The sequence below is a fragment of the Nannospalax galili genome, unplaced genomic scaffold (assembly GCF_000622305.1).
Source record: "Nannospalax galili isolate Female #2095 unplaced genomic scaffold, S.galili_v1.0 scaffold1508, whole genome shotgun sequence".
Lineage (NCBI taxonomy): Eukaryota > Metazoa > Chordata > Mammalia > Rodentia > Spalacidae > Nannospalax > Nannospalax galili.
Genome location: NW_008358858.1, coordinates 819,192 through 840,941, shown reverse-complemented (window position 1 = coordinate 840,941; position 21,750 = coordinate 819,192). Strand labels below are relative to the sequence as shown.

Genomic DNA, 21,750 nt, shown 5'->3' with positions numbered 1-21,750 from the left:
CCGCAAGGCTTCTGGAGAAGCAGATATTGCACTTCTACTGGCTCTGCAGTGCCCATTCTCTGGAGGTATCCTTTCAGCAAGTTCCCTTTTAGAACCTGGCTGCCATATTGTGAGATGCCTAGGTCATATGATACTGAATAGAGGTGACCTGTGGGGCCACCCCAGAGAAGCCAGCTTTCAAGTTCTCCTAGGGTAGCCACCAACCTGAGAATATTTTTAAAGGTGAATCCCATGGCCCCAGCCCTTCCAGTCACCAGCTGTTTGAATTGACCCAGCTGCAGATCTGGATACAACTGAGCAAATACAAACTGCCTCTGCTGTGTTATGTCTGGGCTGCTCACCACAAAGTATGATCATATATGAAATGGCCCTGTCAAGTGGCTACATTTGAGGGCCATTTGTTGCATAGCAGTAGTAAATAGAGCACTCATGGTCCACTGTCCCCATTTAAAATGTGTCAGCAATTCCCCATCACTAGGATATAGTCTCAATTCCTCTCACTTTATCACTAACCGTCTTCCTGCCCACCTCACCAGCCCCCAGGCCTAGCATACTACAAGTCTGGAAACTCCTTATTTCCCTGGGGTCCCATGCATCCTCCAATTCCAGATAATCTGCTGATGATCTGGTTGTCTGTGGGTGTGAGGAAGACACAAGATCGTCAGCAGATTATCTGGAATTGGGGGATGCAAATCTTTTTCCTTCTGGATTCCTTTTCCTCCAGGACAAGGAGGATAGAAAGATCCTTAAATAGTCCAGGTATTCTGTGAGAGACTATTCAAAGAATGTAGATCAGTTTCTGAATCTTTAGATAAAATAACAGTTATGCACATGGGTTCTGGAACCAGATAGCCTACATTTGAATTCATCATGGATGACTTTGTGCAGTTATTTAGCCTCTTTGTGTTTCAATTCCTTCACCTATAAACCCAGGTGATAATGTGATAGATAGTTCATAGTTTAAGGCAAGCATTAAATGGAGTTTAGGATGGTGCCTGGCAGAGAATGTTGTTATGTTTGTTTAAAATAAAACACACCTGCAAGTAGTTTGCTTTAGCCATTGTCTAAGTCTTAACATGCATCGCTTTCCTGGAGAGACCTTCAGGATATCTCCCCTACATGAGCTGGCTTCAGAGGAAGGTCCGCTGGGTCACAGCACCTCCAGCACAGGCCAGCTACCACAGCTGTCGCTGTTTCTACAGTGTTGTCATTGTAGTTGTTACCATCCTGCAGTTTACCTAAATTTTAAAAAATATTTTATTTTAAATTTTATGCGTATGAGTATATTGCCTGTGTGTATAATAAGTGCACCCACGTCGTGGAGGTCAGAAGACGGTGTCAGATTTCCTGGAACAGGAATTACAGACGGTTTTCAGCTGCCATGTGAGTGCTGGGAATCGAACCTAGGTCCTCTGCAAGAGCAGCCAGTGCTCGTAACCGCTGAGCCATCTCTCCAGCCCCTCTGTCTAGTAGACTTTAAAAATATTTATTTATTTAAAAGCAGGGTCTTGCTCAAGCTAGGCTTGATACCCAGAATTTGTTTTCTGTTCTAAAGTGCTGAGATTTCAGGCCTGAGGCATCATGCCTGGAGTTACTTTCACCGGGTCACTTATTCCCGGTGCAGGAGAGGAAGGCCTTATTGAGAAAAAACGAAATCCACGTGGGGTCCCTCACCTGGTTCTCCCCTCCCCCCACCAAATCCTTTGGCTTATCCCTACTGGCACATTATCAACACCAGGCGGCGCTGTGGTCACACTAGCTTTTTAAGCATCACGTCCAGTGTCAGAAGGCCCAGGTGGCCCCTAGCACCATTCAGGGATGGTTCCCTTACCCTCGCCCTTAAGCAGGTGCATTCCCTTCTACTTTTCGTGTCCGTGAACCTGTGTGTAAGACAGGATGTGTGTGTGTGTGTGTGTGTGTGTGTGTGTGTGTGTGTACACGCGTACGCGCACACGCTCGTGGGGACACCATCTCTTGCATTGACGCCTGGATTTGCCAAGCACCAAGCTACATCTCCAGCTTCTAGTCCATTTATTATCCGTGACTTGAAACACATTGCTTTTGCTCTGTGAGTAGAACGAAACACATCCGTTTAATTCAGAGTGAACTGAAGGCTTCCTTAGATTTCAGGCGCCGCCCGTCCCTTGCCCCTATCACCCTGGCATCAAATGCACACTCCAGAAGAGGTACTCAGCCTAGTGCACGCCCAGCTCTCGGCGACCTCGGATGAGGTTCCCGGTCCACCTGTGCTGGGAGGGCGAGGCGCTTTTCACCGACCGCCAGCTCCCTTCGCGCTGAGCTCCCACTTTGTTCCCTTCACCAGGATTCTCCTTCTCTGATGAATCGTGGGGTTTGGAGGGGGCGGGGAAGGGGCCCGGAGGGGAGGGGCGAGGGAGCGCTGTCACCGAGTGTCACGCTGCCCCTCCCGCCCTCCGCCGGGGTGGGGGTGTGGAGCTAGGAGGGCGGGCTTCTCAGCGCAGCACCAGAGCGCTGCAGCCCGCGGAGCAGGGCGCAGAGCGCGCAGCTCCGAGCCGGCACCCGGTCGTCGCCTGCCGGGGCAGCGGCAGCTGGGCTCCTGGAGAGGTCTCCGGGCCATGGAGCCTTCGCACAAAGACGCCGAGACGGCGGCGGCCGCGGCCTCAGCAACAGATCCCCGGGGGGCGGCGTCGTCCAGTGGGGTGGTCGTGCAGGTCCGCGAGAAGAAGGGTCCTCTGCGCGCCGCCATCCCCTACATGCCCTTCCCGGTGGCCGTCATCTGCCTCTTCCTCAACACTTTTGTGCCGGGATTGGGTAAGAAGCGCGGGCAGTGACCCCCCCCCCATCGAACCCTTTGACCCTGAGACCTGGACCCACCGCGAGAGAGCGGGCAGGGCAGGCGCTGGGTGCTGGCTGGGACCCTTGGGTGTGCCGACGGGTCTGCAAGCTATGGCCCTCTGGCAGGTAGCCAAAGCGTGTGCAGTGGGCGCCCCCGAAGGGGAGATGTGGGGTCTACCACAGCAAGTGAGGTGGTCGGGTCTACAAGAGCTAGAAACTTGACAGAGAATGTTGGAGCCCCGGGAGGGGACCCGACGGTTCCGGGCTCCAGGCTAGGCTCCCGTCCAGGCGTCTGGAATCCTGGCCCTTCCCCACCCGGCGCACCCTTGTGAGCTCTGGCTGCTGGGGAAGAGAGCAGCCAAAGCAAGAGGAGCTCCAAGGGGCCGTGGTGGAGGTGCCCAAGCTCCTGGGTGTCTGAGAAGTCAGGTGAGCTGGGGCAAGGCGGACACACCGGACTCAGGGACACTCTGCACCCTGTCCTGGGTTCGTGTGGTGTGGACTGTGTGGGGGCGACAGCTCTTTAGCCAGAGTCCTCCGCCTCTTTTTCCTGGTGCCGGCGCTTCAGCCAGCATCTGCGCAGTACGCCAAGGGGATGGGGGTGACTTTATTAGTTTGCATGCCTGTGGGGTTGGATGGAACGTGGCCAAAAGGTGAGCCCCTAAGAAAGAGGAGAGTGCGCCCATGCAAGCCTGTGTCAGGCTTTGGCTGCCTGGACGCACTCAGGTGGCATCGGTGTCCCCAAATAGGGTGAGTATGGGCAGAAAAGGAGACCTTTTCTTGACCTTCCCTCTCCAGCTCCAAATCTCTCTGCCTACACACCCCTCCCCCAACCTCCAATTTGACTGCTTACTACCCTGGATCCTGCAAGTCAAGGGGGTGTCCTCCTCCCCAGCACGCGGGCCTTGGAGAGACAGGGACCTCTATGGACTCTCCAGAGAGCCTGCCTCTGCCGGCCAGCTAGCTGCCCGAGCATGGCTCTAAGTTCCCGAAAGCAGAGATCAGCTAGAAGTGGCCTTTGGTTTCACTCTGGCCTTTCCCATGGCCTCCCTCTTTGCTGGTGCAGCAGGGACTTCTGCAGTGATCCTGGAGGCCACACCCACTCACTCAAACCTGTTCCTTTCTCCTTGACACCTAAATCTTTCTGTCCCTAAGAGATGCTGTGGCCAGTTCTTTCTGAGCATAAAGTTGAGTCATTTAATTGTTCTTCCCACTTGAGAGACACTTCTAGCAGCCTAGATGTCATCAGGCCAACTGCACATTAGGAGGCAAGCTGGTGTTAATTTCCATGCAGTCAGAAATTTCCACCTGCTGGAGTAAAGACAGACCACCTGTCCGTCTCCCTGGAGGATGTGATGATCATAAGGGAAGAAGCATCGACACTTTTTTTTTTTTAAGTAGCGAAGTGAACAATATTCTCTTACATGCTTTTTAGGAAACAAATATAATGGTAACAGGTGGGCAGGGCCATACCAAGTTAAGGCTGGGAAGGGAACCAGGCTTGTAGGAAAGCGGCCCCAGGAGAGAACAGCTGCCCACACCCTTCTGGGTGTGACCTGCTCTTCGAAGTCTTTTCTACCCTTAGCCCTGCTTCACCTCTAAAGCCTTACCCTGAGAATCTAGCTTTCTCTCCTTCAGTTTCCTTTGTAAAATTGGAATCCTGTGGGATTTTTATTTAAACACACACACACACACACACACACACACACACACACACACCTTTATAAGAAACCAGGATAAAGAGAAGCAAGCAAACTACACAAGAAATAGAAGGTGAGCTATGGGTGTACAGACATGAAATTTTGGTACCTTAAACCAGGCATTTTTTTCAAATTTGTTTCAGTTGCTACTGTACAGCCTGCTGGGTGTGCAGGTCCTGGCTCCCATCCCCAGGGAATGGGAGATCTCAGGTCCTTGCTAGGTAGGACTTCTCATGTGAAGTCAGGGATACCTGTGTCTCTAGGTCACTGAGAAGGCTAAAGGTGACAGGCTAAAGTCCAAAGCTTGCTACAGAAAGCTCTTCAGAGATCATGGGGTCCTTGTGTTCTCCCCCCCTCTTCCTTTTCTTTTTGAGACAAAATTACCATGTACTCTGACTGTCCTGGTACTTGCTAGGTAGCCCAGGCTGGCCGCAAACTCAAACCAGTCCTCCTGCCTCAGCCTCCCAAGTGTTGGGATTATAGGCATGCACACCACCACACTTGGCTTTGCTCTCTGCTTGTCTCATCCCTGGTGGGTAGTTGGCACAGTGGCAGTGCTGCGTCTGAGCACTACTCATCTTTTGGCTCCCTCTGCACGAACAGTAGTAGTGTCCTGGACAGACCACAAACCTTGAAGGCATTTCTTCCCTACTCCCACCTTCCTGATGCCTCTCCTGCCCTGGCTAGGGAGTGGTTTGAATGGCCCTAGCTCTTGGAAATCTTCCCCTTGGCTCAGGTCCACTTCCGCTAGTCCTTCTGGCTTGCCCAAAGCTCCAGAGACAACTCAATATTCAAGCTGTTTCTAGTCTTTGATGAAACACAGCTTCTTCTCATCCATTCACCCATTCATTGGGTCAACATAGGCATCATTACCTGCCAGACCCTGGGGATGTGAGAATGAATAAGCCAGCCAAGACCAGTGACTGTGCAGAAAAACTGGCATAAACTTTGGATTGTTTGATGTTAGGAGGGCAACAGGAACAGAGGGTTTTAGCCACTGTTAGTTCTTCCTGGGGGTGGGGCGGGGGCTATTAGAGAATGCTTTCCAGAAAGGCAGCACTAGGTCACTAGGTTAGACCCTGCAGGAAAATCCATCATGTGGCCCAACACACTTGCCCTCCTTACTGCATCCACTTTCTAGAAACTGCTCAGACCACTTGCATAAAGATCCTTTTATTCTTCTGGGAACTTCCTTTCTTACAAATTCTCTCCTTGTTTTCAAGAGGGAGGGGAGCTGCCATTGAGCTGAATGAAAGCTTTTTTTTTTTTCTTTTTTCTTTTCTGTGTCGTCGTGGTCTCAGGCTCATCAGTCTATGAAACCTGCCTTGGAGAAGCCACATCCTTGAAATCCTGCAGCTTTTCTCCATCCAAGCAACAGTGCTATTGGAATAATAGGCTCTTATCATAAGAGTGATGCTCCCCCACCTCGAGCATGGGAAGGGGACTTGCTTAGAATCACTTCTCACTGTCACCGTGAAAATATTTATTATTTATTTATTAATTATGTATTTATTTATTTTTGTGGTGCTAGGGATCAAATACAGGGCCCTGAACATGCTAGATAAGTGTTCTACCACTGAGTTACATACCCTCTGTCAGGCTGAAAAACATACTTTTTCCAAATGGGTGATGGTAAGACTCATCCTCAGCCCAATTCAGAGAAACTACTAATAAAGATCACTGCTAGATCCTTCATGTTTCAAAGAGGACATTTCTAACCAGCTGTGGTAGCACGCACCTTTAATCCCAGCACTGGGGAGTCAGAGGCAGGCAGATCGCTCTAAGATCAAGGCTAGCCTGGTCTACATAATGAGTTCTAGGCCAGCTGAGGCTACAGATAAATCCTGTCTCAAAAAGAATAACAACCAAGAAAAGGGCTGGAGAGAGATGGTTCAGCGGTTAAGAGTACTGGCTGCTCTTGCAAAGGACTTGGGTTTGATTCCCAGCACTCATATGGCATCTAACAACCATCTATAACTCCAGTTCTAGAGGAATCTGACCTCTGTGGGCATTGAACAACATGGGTGCATTTCTATGCATGTAGGCAGTCTACTCATACACATAAATAAAAATAAAATATTTTTAAAAGACCAAAAACATTTATTAATAAATACGCTGCTATTCATACACGGAATGAAAGTTCATTGTTTTGCCCTGAAATGGTCTGAGAATTTGTCTACTGAAAGGTATCATCATGCTTCTATATTTAAAAATTATTACCTACCATGATTTGGTGAGATGTAAATGTTGATGACCCAAAGCCACAGAGAAGTTGAGAGGGAGGTCTCCTCCGTTGACCATTAACTCCTCCATCAGACTTGATGTTGTCATTAATGTATTGTCGAGTACTATCTGACCTAACTCATTGCCCATGCTCCACTACTACAGAAGTCTTGCTTCCAACAGGAGCACCTGAGGCTGACTCAGTTTCTAGGTCTTTCCTTTAGCCCAAGGCACAGACTGGTGACCACTCCTACCCTGCCTTGCAGTATTTTTTGCATTGATAATTTCTTGCTATTGTTTTGAGAGTTTACCCTTTTGTCTATCTTAATATACTGCAAATCCCTTGAGAGCAGCACCTATTTTAAATTCCCTTCTTGAAATCACATGCTATAAATGAATACATATTGACAAAATTATATTCTTGGAATATATGTTAGAGATCATCTGGTCCAGCGTCTTTGTTTTACATATGAGTGAAGTGGGCCTGAAAGTGTGAGAGCCAGGGAAGTTTACCTCATACTCAGGCCTTTCAAGGAAGTTTCTTGAAGATGCCTTTTCAGCAAAGTAAGGAAGCAAATGAAGGAAAAAGATATGAGCTCCAGGAAATAATGGATCTTACGGAGACAGAGGGAGGGGGACTACCTCTTCCTTGGGCACTGGGCTAGTGCAGAGCATTGCTAACATCTGTTAAGATCACTATTAGTGTTAATGACAAGGAAGCTGGCTTCTTGACAGCTAAAGAAGAAAGTTGAACAGTTTGAGAGGCTGGCCAGGGCATTAGAAGAAGGCAGCCAAGGTAGAAAGATGGCAATAGAGGACAGAGAAAGGAGACTAAAAAGGATAAAAGACTGCAAAGAGCCAGAGAAGAGAAACTGCAGGCCTGGGTGCATGAGTTTCAGAGGCTGTAAAGTCTTTAGACCAAAGGTCTCAGACCCTGAGCCCAGAGCTATGATACTGGCTAGTATTAAGGGCGAAAGAATCTCAACTCTCTAGGCTTACAAAAGAACTGTAACATTGTCAAGGGCTGAGGCATCCCGAATCCATAGGCCTACAGAAGAGCTGTAGCACTTGAAGGGCTGAGGGTCCTAGCCTGGGACAGGAGGCCTAAATGAAGACTATAAAGGTGGAGTGCTCTATCTGCTGCTGTCTCACCTGCCTACTGTTGCCTGTTGCCAAACACTGAGGTGTGGGGGGAAGGCCACTGATGATCAGCATTGAAGAGCTTTTCCTTGCTTACTTACAATATCTAGCAAAGTGAAAGAATTCCAGACAGCTGATTAGCAGCACTTTAGAACAGCCAGGGAAAGCAACCTCAGGATGAAATTATTTAGCAGTCCTGAGGATACTCTTCATTAGAGTTGGGGGTCGGGAGAGAAAGAGGTCTCTGAGGATGACACGAGACAAGGACATTCCACACAATAGAGACGATTGCTGGGACAGTACAAGAAGTTAAAATTGCAATAAATAAAGTAAAAGAATGCAAATAAGAAAACCAGAAGGTAATCAGTGGGCAAGGCATGGTGGGGCACACCTGCAGTCCCTGCACTCAGGAGGCTTGGGCAAAAGAATTCCAAATTCAGTGCTCAGTCACATTAGCAAAGATGACTCTATCTATATAAAAAAAAAGAAAGAAAAAAGAGAAGGCAATTAGTAACTGTAATAAAGACAAAAAGTCATGCAAAACACTAAGATCCAAATGTGAAATAAGCTGCCCTATTATATCAGAAGGTCATTAGGTTTCAAAAAGGAGCGGGGAAATTCCACACAATAGCTGGAGAGGGAATCTTGAGGCTCTTATTAGGAATATGGCACATATGGCAAGTTACTTCTAGCAACAAAGAAAAAGGAAAGGCGGTCAGAAACTTCAGGAAAACAAACCAAACAAATTTTTATGAATGGCATAACCCAAATATTATGTAGCCTAAAATGTGGCCTGATTGGGAATAGAAGAAAGTAAATGGCAAAACATAAGACTCTTAACTCTGTATGAAAAGAATCTATGGGCTCTTTGGATCCACAGTAAAGAATGTTTGTTTCATCCTAATGATGTAATGCTACTCAGTGATTTTCAACTTCTAGAGCCAACAACAAAACACTGGTGACTACTTGAGCAAGTGAAACCTTTCCCCCTTGACCATGTAAAATGCAAAACAGCCTGCAGAAGTAGGAGAAGAGGAGAAGTGACACTGAGTGATTAAATTATTGCTCCCAAATCTTTATTGTCCTTCCTGAAAGAAGGTTGAACACTCTCACCTGATGCCATATGACATAAGCCCTGGCAGATGATCTGCTTTGTCTAACTGCATATAAGTGGCAGTGGTAGAGGCTATGCTGAACAGACCCTGTAAGGGGTATTGGAAGGTCGGCTTCCTCTCAGGCAGTAGCAGGTATCAGGAGGCTAGTGCTCTTCACCCTGAGTCCTGGCACATCAGAAGCAGGGATGACATGTCATGTTGACACCTCAGTTTGAATTGCTAAGATTCTGTTGTTAGTTATCATTGTTATTGTCCCAGAATTATGCACCGAAGCTGACTCACACGTAGAGGATAGGGCAGAGGTGTTAATTCCCTAATCCTATAAGGTGAGTGAAGAGATGCTGTCAATCATTGATAGATTAATAGAGCACACTGAAGTGACCGATAGGTAAGCTGTATTAGCAGCATTTTGGGGCAATGGGACAATGGTGACATGCTAGGATGAAGTCAAAGCAAGAGCCAAGGGAGATGAGGACTCATGTATCAAGTTGATGTCTCGAGGTGATAGAGCAGGAAAGAGCTGTATAAACATGTTTGCTCTTTGGAGATTAGGAAAATGCAGAATCCTCACTGTATTGGCATCATCAATTTTTCTCTGTCTACTGCCTCCTTTCCAGCAGCATGTATGCATGCAGAAATTGTCTCTCATCTCATAAAGATAGCCTCTCTCGATCACACATCTGCCTCTAGCCATTATGCATTTCAGTACTCCCTTTTATAGCAAAATTCCTGGAATTTGTCCTTGTCTGCATCTGTGGTCCCCAGTCCCGCCTTTCTCACTTTCTAGTGTTTTTGCCTCTGTTACTCACTTAATTGCATTTTTCAGGGTCACCATTCTCCTCCAGATTGCTGAATCCAGGGGACAATCCCCTGCTCTCCCTTCCCGGATAACTAGGTGTTGAACAAAGCTGCCTCCTCCTTCTCTTTGAAACACATTCTTCACTTGGCTTCTTGCTCCTGGGCCCTCCTGTTCCTTCATTTCCTTTGCTTCTCTCAGCAACCTCTAGACGTGGGAGTTCCCCAGGGCTCTTGATCTTGACTTTGATCTTCTCTCTTCTGCCTACACTCACTGCCTTGGCTTTAAATTGCAACCTTATGATGACGGCTCCCAAGCTCAGATCCCAGATCAGTCCCTGCCCCAAACTCCAGAGTCTCATATCCAACTGCTCCCCTCAGCACCACCTCTTCCAAAGTACAAGGCGTTCTGGACTTGACCTCTCCAAAAGCAGACTTCCACTCTTCTGAGATGGAGATAGATGGGGGAGGAGCAGGTGTGGGGAAGAAGAGCAGGCCAGAACCCAAGTCTCATCATTGACTCCTCTTTATTCGCACCTCAATGCCCAAACTATCAGGAAATACTTCAATGGCCAATCTATCAGGAAATACTCTCTGCTCTGCTTCCAAGCTCTATCCAGTGTCTGACAACCTCTTACCACTCCCTGGCCCTCTCTATCTTCTCCCAAACTATTGTGACAACTTGCTCTCTCTCTCTCTCTCTCTCTCTCTCTCTCTGTACATGCACAGTCATGTGTATGAATGCACCCATGCATGTACCATGGCATGCATGTACAGACTTGGGTATCAGTTCTCAATGTCAACCTTTTTTGAAGCAAAGTCTTTCTGTTGTATTTTCTGCTGAGTACAACAGGCTAGGTGGTCCATGAGCTCCCAAGGATTCTTCTCCCACCTCATAGAAGTCCAGGGTTATAGATGTTGCACTGTGAGTCTGGCTGTTACATGGGTTCTGGGGATTTGAACTCAGACCCTCACACTTGTACAGCAAGCACTTTTACTCAGGACTGTTGTTTTTCTGAGATGGAGTTTCACTCTGTAGCTCAGGCTTGTTTTACACTCCACTGGATAGCTTTTTACAAAGTCTTCTTGCCTTCATTGAGGTCCCTTACTGGCATCTCTTTATGGTCTGTTTTCAATAAATATATCAACTAGAGCAATCTTTTTAAAACACAATGGAGTCAGGTCATTTCAGGTTTGATTTCAAAACTCTCAAATGAAAACAAAATACCCTCAAACAGTTCTCATGTCAGTCAGTAAAATTTCAAGTCCTTGTTAAGATCTGTATAACCCTTGACCAGAATTTTCTACTGGAACTATTACAAGGGTCACATAGGAATGTAGAATTTTTCTGGCACTTATATTATAAAAAGGAAAAAAAAAAAAAAAGGAGGTTGAAGCACTTTAACACTCTTGCAGAGGACCTCATTTTGGCTCCCAGCACCCACATGACAGCTAACAACCATCTGTAACTTCAGTTCCAGGGGATCTGATGCCATCTTCTGGCCTCTGCAAGCATTGCACACATGTAGTGCACTTACATACATGCAGGCAAAATACTCATACACATAAAATAAAAAGTAAATAAAAATGTTTTAAAATAAAAAAAGATACAGGAAAATTAACCTTAAGAATATATTTTACTTAATATATATTCAAGATATTATCATTTCAGTATATAATCAACACAAAATTATTAACTAGATACTTTGTAGTTGTGTGTGTGTAATAAGCTTTCAAAAGCTGACAAAATTCAGTATGCATGCTACATTTGCAGCATCTTTTACTTGAATCTAACTTCAAATGGACACGTAAGCCATGCTTATGTTACTTCTGAGATGGGACGTGGAAACTATCCAGCTGAGGGCAGATGCAGTAAGGGAGCATTTCAGTGAGGTGTCGGGAGCCTGCCAAGCAGGGGAGCTGACTACTGACTGCCTTCAACAGACCTGCACTGTGCTCCTACTGTGTGCCAGCTCTTTGCTGTGGAACTAGAGTACAGAGTCACAGCACACAGATCCCAGCACTCAGGAGCTAATGGTCATTCCAGGAAGGTAGGCCAATAGATACAGAATGAGGTGTGTGCTCTCATGACGATGAGCTGAGGCTGCAGTGCTTTTCCTGGGAAACTTGGAAAAGGAACAACAGAAAGCTTGGTGTGGTGGCTTGTGCCTGTAATCCCAGCACTCATGAGGCAGAGGCAGGAAGATTGTGAATTCGAAGCCAGCCAGGGTTGCATAGTGAGACCTTGTCTCAAAGAAACAAATGACAGAACAAAAATGAGAGAAAATGAAGGAAGGAAAAGACAGCAAGCTAGAAGTTCAGTAGAATGCCGGGGAAGGTGCTGGGCTAGAGGTCTCCTACTCTCTGTCAGAGTCACGATGCTGCAAAGCATCATGAATGGGGTTGGGAACCAGAAGGCTTCAGGTATGAGTGTGGTCCCTTGTGTGGTTCTTGGTAGCAGGACCTGTGAGCTGGTCTTCCTGTTATAAAATGGAAATAATCCCTGCCTGGCCTCCCCACAACATTATGTTCTGTTAACCATAAGGCACCCAATGGTTGAAAATGTCATTGTCAATTAACATAGTAACATTGCCTTTGTTCTCAAGATCATGTGTGGGACCTTTCTCAGAGTGACACTGGGACTGAGCATATTGGATAACTAACACTTGTACTTTCTCAGCATCCTTATAGAGCTGAGACCTGGGAATTCCTTCTGGGCACTGGCACTAGTCAGCTTTCCACCATTATAACAATATGCCTATGATAACCAACTTACAAAGACAAAAGGTTTATTTTTGGCTCATAGTTTTGGAGTTGGCTCAGTGGTTAAGAGCACTGGCTGCTTTTTCAGAGGACCTAGGTTCAGTTCCCAGCATCCATATCACAGCTAACAACTGCCTGTAACTACAGTTCCAGGGATCTGACGCCTTCTGGCCTCTGTAGGCACTGCACACATATGGTGCACTTACATACATGCAGGCAAAACATTCATACACATAAAATTAGATACTAAAAACAAACAGATGAGTTATGTGGTATGTGAAGAATATCTAAATAAAGCTATTTAAATATTAATGGCACCAAGTAAGGGACACAGATACTGTGTCCCTCCCGAAGTGACTTCTTGAGTGGAACACACTGCCAGTTTTGTATTACCTGAATTTATTCATGAGAAAACATCAGGCAAATTTAAGTTGAAGGACATACTACAAAATATCTGTCCTGTGTTTTGCAAAGGATCAAAGGAAACTTAAAGACATAACGACTAGCCAGGTATGGTGGGACAAACCTGTAATTCCAGCACTCAGGAGGCAGAAGCAGGAGGATTGCTACAAGTTTGAGGCCAGCCTGGTCTACATAGCGAGTTCCAGGCTAGGTAAGGCTACACAGTAAGATCACATCTCAATCAATCAATATGCAAATCACAACCTTGGGCTAGATCTTGTGCTGAAGAAGGAGACCAGTACAGTAAAGACATTAATGGGACAGGTGATAAAAGTGGTCTATGGACTGTAGATTAGATAAAATATTCTATTATTATTTAACATCCTAAGTTTGGTAACTGTACTACAAATATTTTTAAAATATATATGAAGGCATACAGGGTCCTGAAGTTGGCAATCTACTCATAAGTGGTTTTTGTTTTTGTTTTTTTTAAAAAGATGGGCTGGCAGAGTGTTTGCCTAGTATACATGAAACCCCCTGCTTGATCCTTAGCACCATGTAAAACCCAGAGTGGAGGAGGTGCACACACCTTTAATCCCAGCACTCGGGAGGCAGAGGCAGGCAAATCTCTGTGAGTTCAAGGCCAGCCTGAATGATGAGTTTCAGGCTATCTGTGGCTACAGGAAGACCCTGTCTCAAAAAGACAAAAACCAAACCAAACTCATACACCTATAATTCCAACACTCAGAAGGTAGAGGCAAAGTTCAAGGTCATCCTTAGCCATATCGGACTCTGTCTCAAAAAAGAAAGGACAGGAAGAAAGAAAAAGAAAGAGAGAGAGAGATAAGGGGAAAGAAAAAACAAGTAAGAGAAAGGACAAGTAAAGAGAAATGTTAGAGATCAGTAACAATTGGTAAAGGTTAGACTGGAGTTCTCTGGAAGATTCTTGAAATGTTTCTGCCAGTTTGAAAGTATTTTAAAATAAAAAGTTAAAAAAAAATACATGGCAGGCTGGGCGTGGTGGTGCACACCTTTAATCCCAGCACTTGGGAGGCAGAAGCAGGCAGATCTCTGTGCATTCATGGCCAGCCTGGTCCACATAGTGAGTTCCAGGACAGCTGGGGCTACAGAGAGACCCTGTCTCAAAAAGACAAAAAAAACAAAAACAAAAACAAAAAAACAAAACAACAACAAAAACGAAAACATGGCTAGGGTGGGAGAGATCGCTCAGTGGTTAAGAAATGTACTGCTCTTCCAGAGGACCTAAGTTCACCACACTGGGTGGCTCACAACCGCCTGTAACTCCAAGTCCTTGGGGATCCAATGTCTCTGGCTTCTGAAGGCACTGTACTCGCACGTGCGTGTGTGTGTGTGTGTGTGTGTGTGTGTGTCTGTGTCTGTGTGTCTGTGTGTGTCTGTGTGTGTAACTCTCGCCACTCTAAAGCAGGAATTAGCAGGTGACATTTGTTTGCAGGCCTCCGGAGGAGATTTTCTCACAGGGTGCTTACCATTGAAATCCAAGGGTTACTGTTTGGGAGTCTAAGGAGCCCCTATGCCTGTCAGTCAAGGGCTTGTTTGTCACTCAGGTTAGCTTCCCATCAGACTGAGCCAGTGCATTAGGCCAGATTACCCTCAGTGGCCCATCAGGCCCTTTGGGACCAATTGGGAATCTGAACACTTCAGCCAGAGCTGGACCGGATCCCAGTGCCATGGAGTCATTTAGGGAAGTCTCTTTTCCTGGTCATCATCACATTTGGAGTCCAGGAGTTATTTATGGACCTCAGAGAAACCAGCTCAAACTTGCAAGTGATGCCTATGCCGTACCAAGCCCAGGCATGGTGAGCTGTCCCTGCCCTCAGTCGCTTGGAAGGGTGGGGTGATGCGGGTTGAACACGCAAGTGGAATCTATCCAGGAATCACCCTGTGTCCTGACTCAGAAGGGAAAGAATAAACATGACTATCTTAGGACCAAACTGCTAGACTTCTGGGAGTCTTTGGAAGAAAGGGTGATGGCCTCGTGTCCTGAGCTCAGAGGTTGTACCTGGCTAGAGTGGTCCTGGGTCTGCCGCCCATGGCTAGACTGAGGTTCATAGGTCCTGAGGGGCTTCAGAGCTTAGGAACTAACTTTAACTGGAGGTTAAAACAGATACAGAAGAGTTGTGGGTCTGGTATATACTGATACTGACCAAGTTGCTTAGGAACTGCTTTTGGCTAGGGCTACCATGTACTGAATTTTTCTTGCTAGTTTCTTATCTGAACTTAACGTGATTCCTCCAGCAGGATGTTCTAGAGCTCTGGGGTGGGTTTTGCAGAGGCCTAAGAGTCAAGTCTATACTGAGTCAGGATGAAGGTCTTTGAGGAGGACAAAGCACTCTTTAAAGATAGATCCAGGGAGGGGTGAGTGGTAAGTCTCCCCAGGGATGTTTCCAGCCTCTCACTTCTATTCCCAATGGGGCTCCTGGCCACCATCCCTAGACATCAGGTGACTAGCACTGCCACCAGTCATGAAGGGACATGTTCTGAAGACAACAGTAGAGTGATAAATTGAATGTAAACTGAAATTTTACAGTTTGGGGTGTTCTGATGTACTAAGTGAGTTAAGCTGGTCTCTCTGTATCTTCTATGTGTTTCCTCCAGCATGTGGCCCAGAGCAAAACCTCGGAGTAGAATTCCAGCCATCCCTGCTGACGTAATGGGCTAGGCAATGTGCCTTTGGGGCTGAGGCCTGGAATCTGGTTTCCCGGTTCCAGGCTATTAAATAGTGCTCTTGCCATGATGGTGCTCACTCTCCCTGTCTGGCCCTGTTTGTACCCATTTGAGGTAGAGATGGTTATGAGTCCTGCTTTCTTGTTTGTCATGAGGTAGTTAAGGAAATAAAATCAGGTCTAGGGACACCTAGTTCTTGAACCTCAAGAGTAAGAGCTTTTACTTCTTGCTTAGAGACCTTCTGACTCAGAGATTGCTTCACATGTCTCCCAACTGGACCTTGGAACTCTGGACGGCCAGCCCTGGCCTACCACTTCCTTCTGCTTTTTCCTGAAGAAGTTGGTTTCTACTTTATTCCTCCTAGAAGCTGTGGAACAGCCAGCTCTGGAGCCAGAGCATCCCGCTGTATGAAAAGTGTGGGTGTACGGCTTCCAAATGGCCCGTGGGACTCAAGAGATGCCATGGTCCCAGGTGGGTTGGATAGGGGCTGAGTCCTAGAGGGATGACAGCATTAGAAGGTGCAGAGCAGGGTTTACCAGCCCAGTTCCTCCCAGGGTGGTCCCAATTTGTGTTGCATGGCTCTGAGATCTCTGCACCACCTGATCCTGATCCTGTCCTGAGGACCCCAGTGGCAGGATTCAAAGCTCTTCTTGCCCTCCTTGGGAATGCTATTCCTCTCCTTCACCTGGAAGGTGCATTTTGGAAGATGCAACACCTTCCTAGCCTGCAGCTCAAGCCAAGGCTGCATGGCTCTTCCCTCTTCCCATGACAAGCAGAGCTGATGGAAGCAAGTCTTCACTGTGTCCAGCACTTACTTCTGGCTCTGGGACATTTTGCTTGTTTGCCCTACTTCTGGATCCCCTTCTGTAGAGATGGAGACCCAGTGAAGAATGAATCATCAGTTGCAGGGTTTGATTATCCTTCCTGCATTCACAGAAAGTCTCTAATGTTTGCATTGCTCCTGCTCCCAGTAAGTTCTTGTTATGAGCCGAGTCATCACAACACGCCTATTGTGCTTTAAATCTTACAAAAGACACCAAAAATTAGTGCATCATCTACTTTAAAAAATCATCCCCTTTGATAGCCACACCAATTACATATTTAAAAAGCAAAGAGGTTCTGGCAGGGTTCTTGTGAATCTGGCTCCCAAGCCCCCACCTTGTGCAATCTGTGTGCAGACTTCTGAGATGAACAGGTTTTGTAATAGAGTTTCAGCCAGGCTAAATCACAGCGGCGGAGGCTTATGCAACTGCTAAAAACCTATGAGTTAAAAATGGAATAGTCTTGCAGAGTAGAGAAGGTAATAATATCAGTGATGTGAAAATAGAAAGTAAGAAATTAGTATTTCAGCAATTCAAGTCTCTTAACCACATTTTTCTGCACCAGAAGACTTGGTGTCATTTTCCAGAATAAATTCAAAGTGTAACCTTTTATTAGAAAAGCTAAACTTTGCTTTCACGGAGTCCACCTCTACCCTCAATTAATCCAGAGTCAAGAGCTCTTTTTACTGACTTTTCTGCCATCAAACACATTTTGTGTTTTTTTCAAATCCCTATGTTCGCTAATGCCCATAAAGGAACAGATTTTAGGTTTTTATAAGTGGGTTTTTGTTAATTTGCTATTTTAAAAATACTTGTGAGACCTTTACAGTTGCCATGGTGATATCATTTCCATAAACATGATTTTTTTGTGGGGAGTTTTGCACATTGAAGGATGAGGTTGAGATGCAGTGTTGGGGGGAAAGTAGGTGGTGAATTTGGCAGCCACCCCATGACTGTTTCCCTCAAATGCTACAAATAAATTCCAAGAATCCATGCCATGGCAGGGCTCTGGGTCTCTGTAAACACTATTGACACCTTCTGGAAGGTGGAACAGGTTAGGTGATGAAAATTGGATGGTAGGTCCCAAGCTTTTCTGCTTACCACTTGACCAAGTCAGAGTGATTTAAGGTCCCTCCCCAAACTACTGTATTTCAAAAGGCCAATGGAGACTGGACAGCCTGGAGCCACCCAAGGAGTGAGAGGAACTGCCATTCTCTTATAACCAAGTTTGTCAAAAATCTCTCTGAGCTTTGTACTGAAGTGTCAAACACAAATTAGCTGTTAAACAAACAAGATATATTGAATAAGAAAGAGTTTCTCATCTGGAATGCCAAGGGTTAAGAAAAAGCAAATTGACCAGAAGAGGTAGATGGTCTCAGTGAAACGGATACTCAGAAACTGTTTTTGTATTGAGTGCTTACTTGGGCCCAGAGTAACAAAGGAGGATGGAAGCCTGGTACTGTTGCCTTCATTTGTGGTCTGCCTCCTTTTGCTTCAGACTCCTGATTGATCATCACAGGCATGTTAATCACTCAAAGAGCTCCTGTCTACCAACTGATCTCATCACTCTTTAAAGCTAAAGGCATAGAGATGTCACCGTCCCAAACTTAGCAGTTACCTTGGGTTCCAGGAAGAGCAAAACTCCATAGGAATGATCCCCATCCCATATAAGGGTGATTTTCAAGGGTGAGGCTGTATCCAGAGCAGTTACATTCTTCTCCTGAGAACCAGTTATAAGGGTGTCTTTGGACCACTGTGAAGGACTTGGGCTGAGAGAACGATGTCCAGACCACACCTTGACCAGGGCTGCTTAATTAATGCATTCTCTCCCCTTGCTCCAAACCTAAGGCTCAATGTCAGTACCACAAAGATGGACTTGGGGGCAGGGGGGTCATTGGATCCCTTTATCTACTCCTCTTCCCAGTGTGGCCACATTGATTAAATTGCCTCTCTCTGATTTTTACCATTACCCATATCTTTAATTGTCATATGGAGACGGGTGGCCAAGCCTAGCCTATTGGGGCTATCAAAGCTGGAGCATTTGCCCTAGAAACTACAGTTACACTGACACTAAATGGCATCATCTTTTGTCAATGATGCCAGCCATCTGTGTTAGCTCACAGACAAGCTTACCACTTAACTATTTCCCTAGGAGTGGACTATACAAACAGGTGAAGGGAGATGCAGGGCAAATAAAAGATTTGAAAGGTCAAAAGAGCTGATAGTGGCTCAGTGGTAGTGCCGTCCTCCCATGGCTCTCTAGATAATAGGTCAGGATTTGGCTCAGCACTGCCTGATTGAGCACCTGGACATAGCCAAGAGGTTTGAATCATCCAGAATTATGAATCATAAGGAATTATGAATTACTAGAAAGCCATTGTGTTGACTGTTATTATTTATGTAGTGCCAGAAACACAAAGAGGGCCACCCAGAGGAGGAGGTACTAGACATTATCTTGCCAAACACATGATGTAAAAAGAGATCATGTGTGCACGCCAGAAATGCGTGTATGAGTATGCATGCTGTTGTTCCACGTGTTCCTAAGGCAAGTGCATGTTGGGATGTTTATACACATTAGAGAGATGTATCACACTGGCTCTGTGACATGAGGTCTCCTCCTTCACATCAGAGGGAAAGGCTCAGAACAGTCCCCTCTGCAGACCACCCAGGTGGCTGGCAGCTGCTGGTGACTTGTGATTTGTTGAATGTGTTTTTGGAAAAACAAAAAGTGATGAATGAGAGGTGCCAGGTAGGATTTTGTGCTTCTAGAACAATGAATGAAGCCTGGAAAGAACTTGATTCTGGGGTACACTGGACTTTGGGTCTCACTGTGGGCTCTGGGAGAGATGGCTTCATCTCCTAGGACTCGGGGACCCGCAGCTCTGCCTCACCCTCCTGTCCAGCTGTCAGCCCTGGCAGTGACTTGTTGAGGGCCTGCCAAGGCTGCTCAGGGGACTTCCCAGGCATTTTGTATTTGCTCTAAAATAGCCTGGAGGAACTTGGCAAGGACAGCTGCAGGAACATGGCTCAGTGCCCACCCCGTCCAGGGTGGAAGTGGGGACCAGAACATTGCCTGCCTTGTGGCTCCAGTCTCTTCCCACAACACACATTTAATTGAATTTTTTTAAAGTGTCCATAGCTGGCAGTTTGACTGGGACTGGTGGGTGGCCAGAAGAGAGAGGAGCCTACTGAGTGAGAAAAGCACAGCGCTGGACAGGGCTTGCTCCCTCTGATAGCCAGTTGTTCAGGCTGAGCTGGGCAGAGAAGCCTGGGCTGCAAGGTGTGAAATACCTAGGGGAAGAAAGCCAACTGTTTTATTCTCTGAGAAGCAAAAAACCAAAACAGAACCATCCAACTGCTCCCCAGAGGAGCTCTGAGAGGGAGCGAGGGAGCATCCTCAGCTGGTCCCCCACTGAGAGGGCATCCCTGTCCTTCCCCAAATCTTAGTGATCTTTTTCTGGATATGATTTCTTTTACAGTTTACAGAATACCCCCCGGGACCCCAGCCTACCATGTGGTAGCTGTGAACTTGGTCATGTGACTTACCTCTTTATGTTCCAGTTTCTTCTAAAAGTTTTTCTGCTTTAGTAATCTTTCCTGCCTCCAAGTTGCAAAACTGGTCTCCTGTGTTTTCTAGAAGTTTGATAATTTTAGCTTACATTGTTTCTATGTGTGCCTCAGTTTCTTCATCTGCAAAATGGGGATAACAGTACCTATCTCTTTGGACTCTCTTAAAGATAAATTGAGCTATTACATATACAGTTCTAGAATAGTACTTTACACACAGTGGAAATTAAATGTGATTATTGCCCATAGAATTTCACTGTGGCAAACCACCTCCCCCTCCCTAGTCTAGCTCCAAAGAGACCCAATGCTGTGTGAAACAGCAGGGCCACTAGGCCATGGGCTGGCCCTCATTCTGCCCTGTGCCTCTAAGCCTGGTCCCCTGCTTGGCTTGCAGAAGGTGTCTAGTTAATTTGGAAGGACACAACTGATATATGGTCTTATACTGCTGACCCATGACCTTAGGTACATCAGAATTCCTTGGATAGCCTTACAAATTCTCCATGCTCAAAGAGACTGATTTAGAGCAACAGTGGGGTGGGCTGGGAGTCTGCACTGTTTGGAAAACATTCCTTTTGAAAAGCACTTCTAGGAAGCTTCAATGGAAGGTGACCCCAAAGCCCGGGCTTGGGGAGAAGCAGTCCCAAGGGTGACTGCTTCTGGCAGCAGCTTGCCTGTGTGGTCCTTGTCTACCTCCAGGACTACACAGATAGGTGGGGACCTACACTGGAGCCCTTGCCTGGCACAATCACCTAGGAAGATTGGAGCCTTATAACTGCATTTGGTTTAAATTGAGATGAACACGGAACTTCTCGGCAAGAGCAGTGAGGTTGGTAATCTTAGAAATACCAGAAGAGGGACTGGAGAGATGACTCAGTGGTTAAGCGCTCAGGCTGTTCTTGCAGAGGACCCAGGTTCAATTCCCAGCACCCACATGGTGGCTAACAACTGTGCATAACTCCAGTTCCAGGGGATCTGACATCCTCTTCTCATCTCCATGGGCACTGCATGACACAGATACACTTACATACATGCAGGCAATATACTCACAGACATAAAATAAAAATAATAAATAATATTAAAAGAAAAAAGAAATACTAGGAGCTCCTGGCAGAAAGAGCCGTAGCCTCACTGGTCCCTTATGGAGTCTGCCTTCAGCAAGGCCACACTGGGGCTCTGGCCTGAGCTGGTCTACAGAGCTTACCATCTTCCCAAGCCATCCTTGCAGGTGGCTGTGGCTCCTCTCTGTCCCAGGCCATTGGTTCAAGCTCTGAAAGTGGGTCCTCTTAGTAACTGGAGAATTTGTTGAATTTTCCTTGAGGCTCAAACTGTGGCCTTTGGCAAGCAGCTGTTCGCATAAGCCAAGAGGACTCAAGAAAAGACACTGTGGAGTTGAGCAAGGAGGAATGTGCTTTTCTGGAGCTGTGTTTAAAGATACATCTGGGATTTGTTTCTTAGCAACAGGGCTCATTCAAAGCACACTGGCAGTGTCAGAACACCCAACAATGCCCAATGCCCGCAAGCACCATGTAAAATAAAATAAAAATTTACTGAACAGAAATGAGAATCTGAGTGTAACTTCTCCAACAGGTGTAAAAACTCAGAACCACAAACAGATGTAGGTACTATGGGTGAGTCTAGAGCATGAGGTCAGCCCTGGGGCCAGATCCACACTCTGCTATCCCTCCTTCCCTCCTTCCTGTCTTCTTG

The 21,750-nt window shown here is 46.4% G+C and overlaps 1 protein-coding gene across 2 annotated transcripts in view; it reads left to right on the top strand.

Moving 5' to 3' along the window:
• Positions 1 to 2,499: 2,499 nt before the first annotated feature.
• Positions 2,500 to 21,750, top strand: part of Stum (stum, mechanosensory transduction mediator homolog) — a 60,030-nt gene continuing 40,779 nt past the window's right edge. For both annotated transcript variants that reach the window (XM_008822371.2, XM_008822370.2), the window contains exon 1: positions 2,500 to 2,790. In XM_008822371.2, coding sequence (XP_008820593.1) covers positions 2,595 to 2,790 — 196 coding nt within the window. In that variant the 5' untranslated portion in view covers positions 2,500 to 2,594. The remainder of the gene's footprint in view (positions 2,791 to 21,750) is intronic.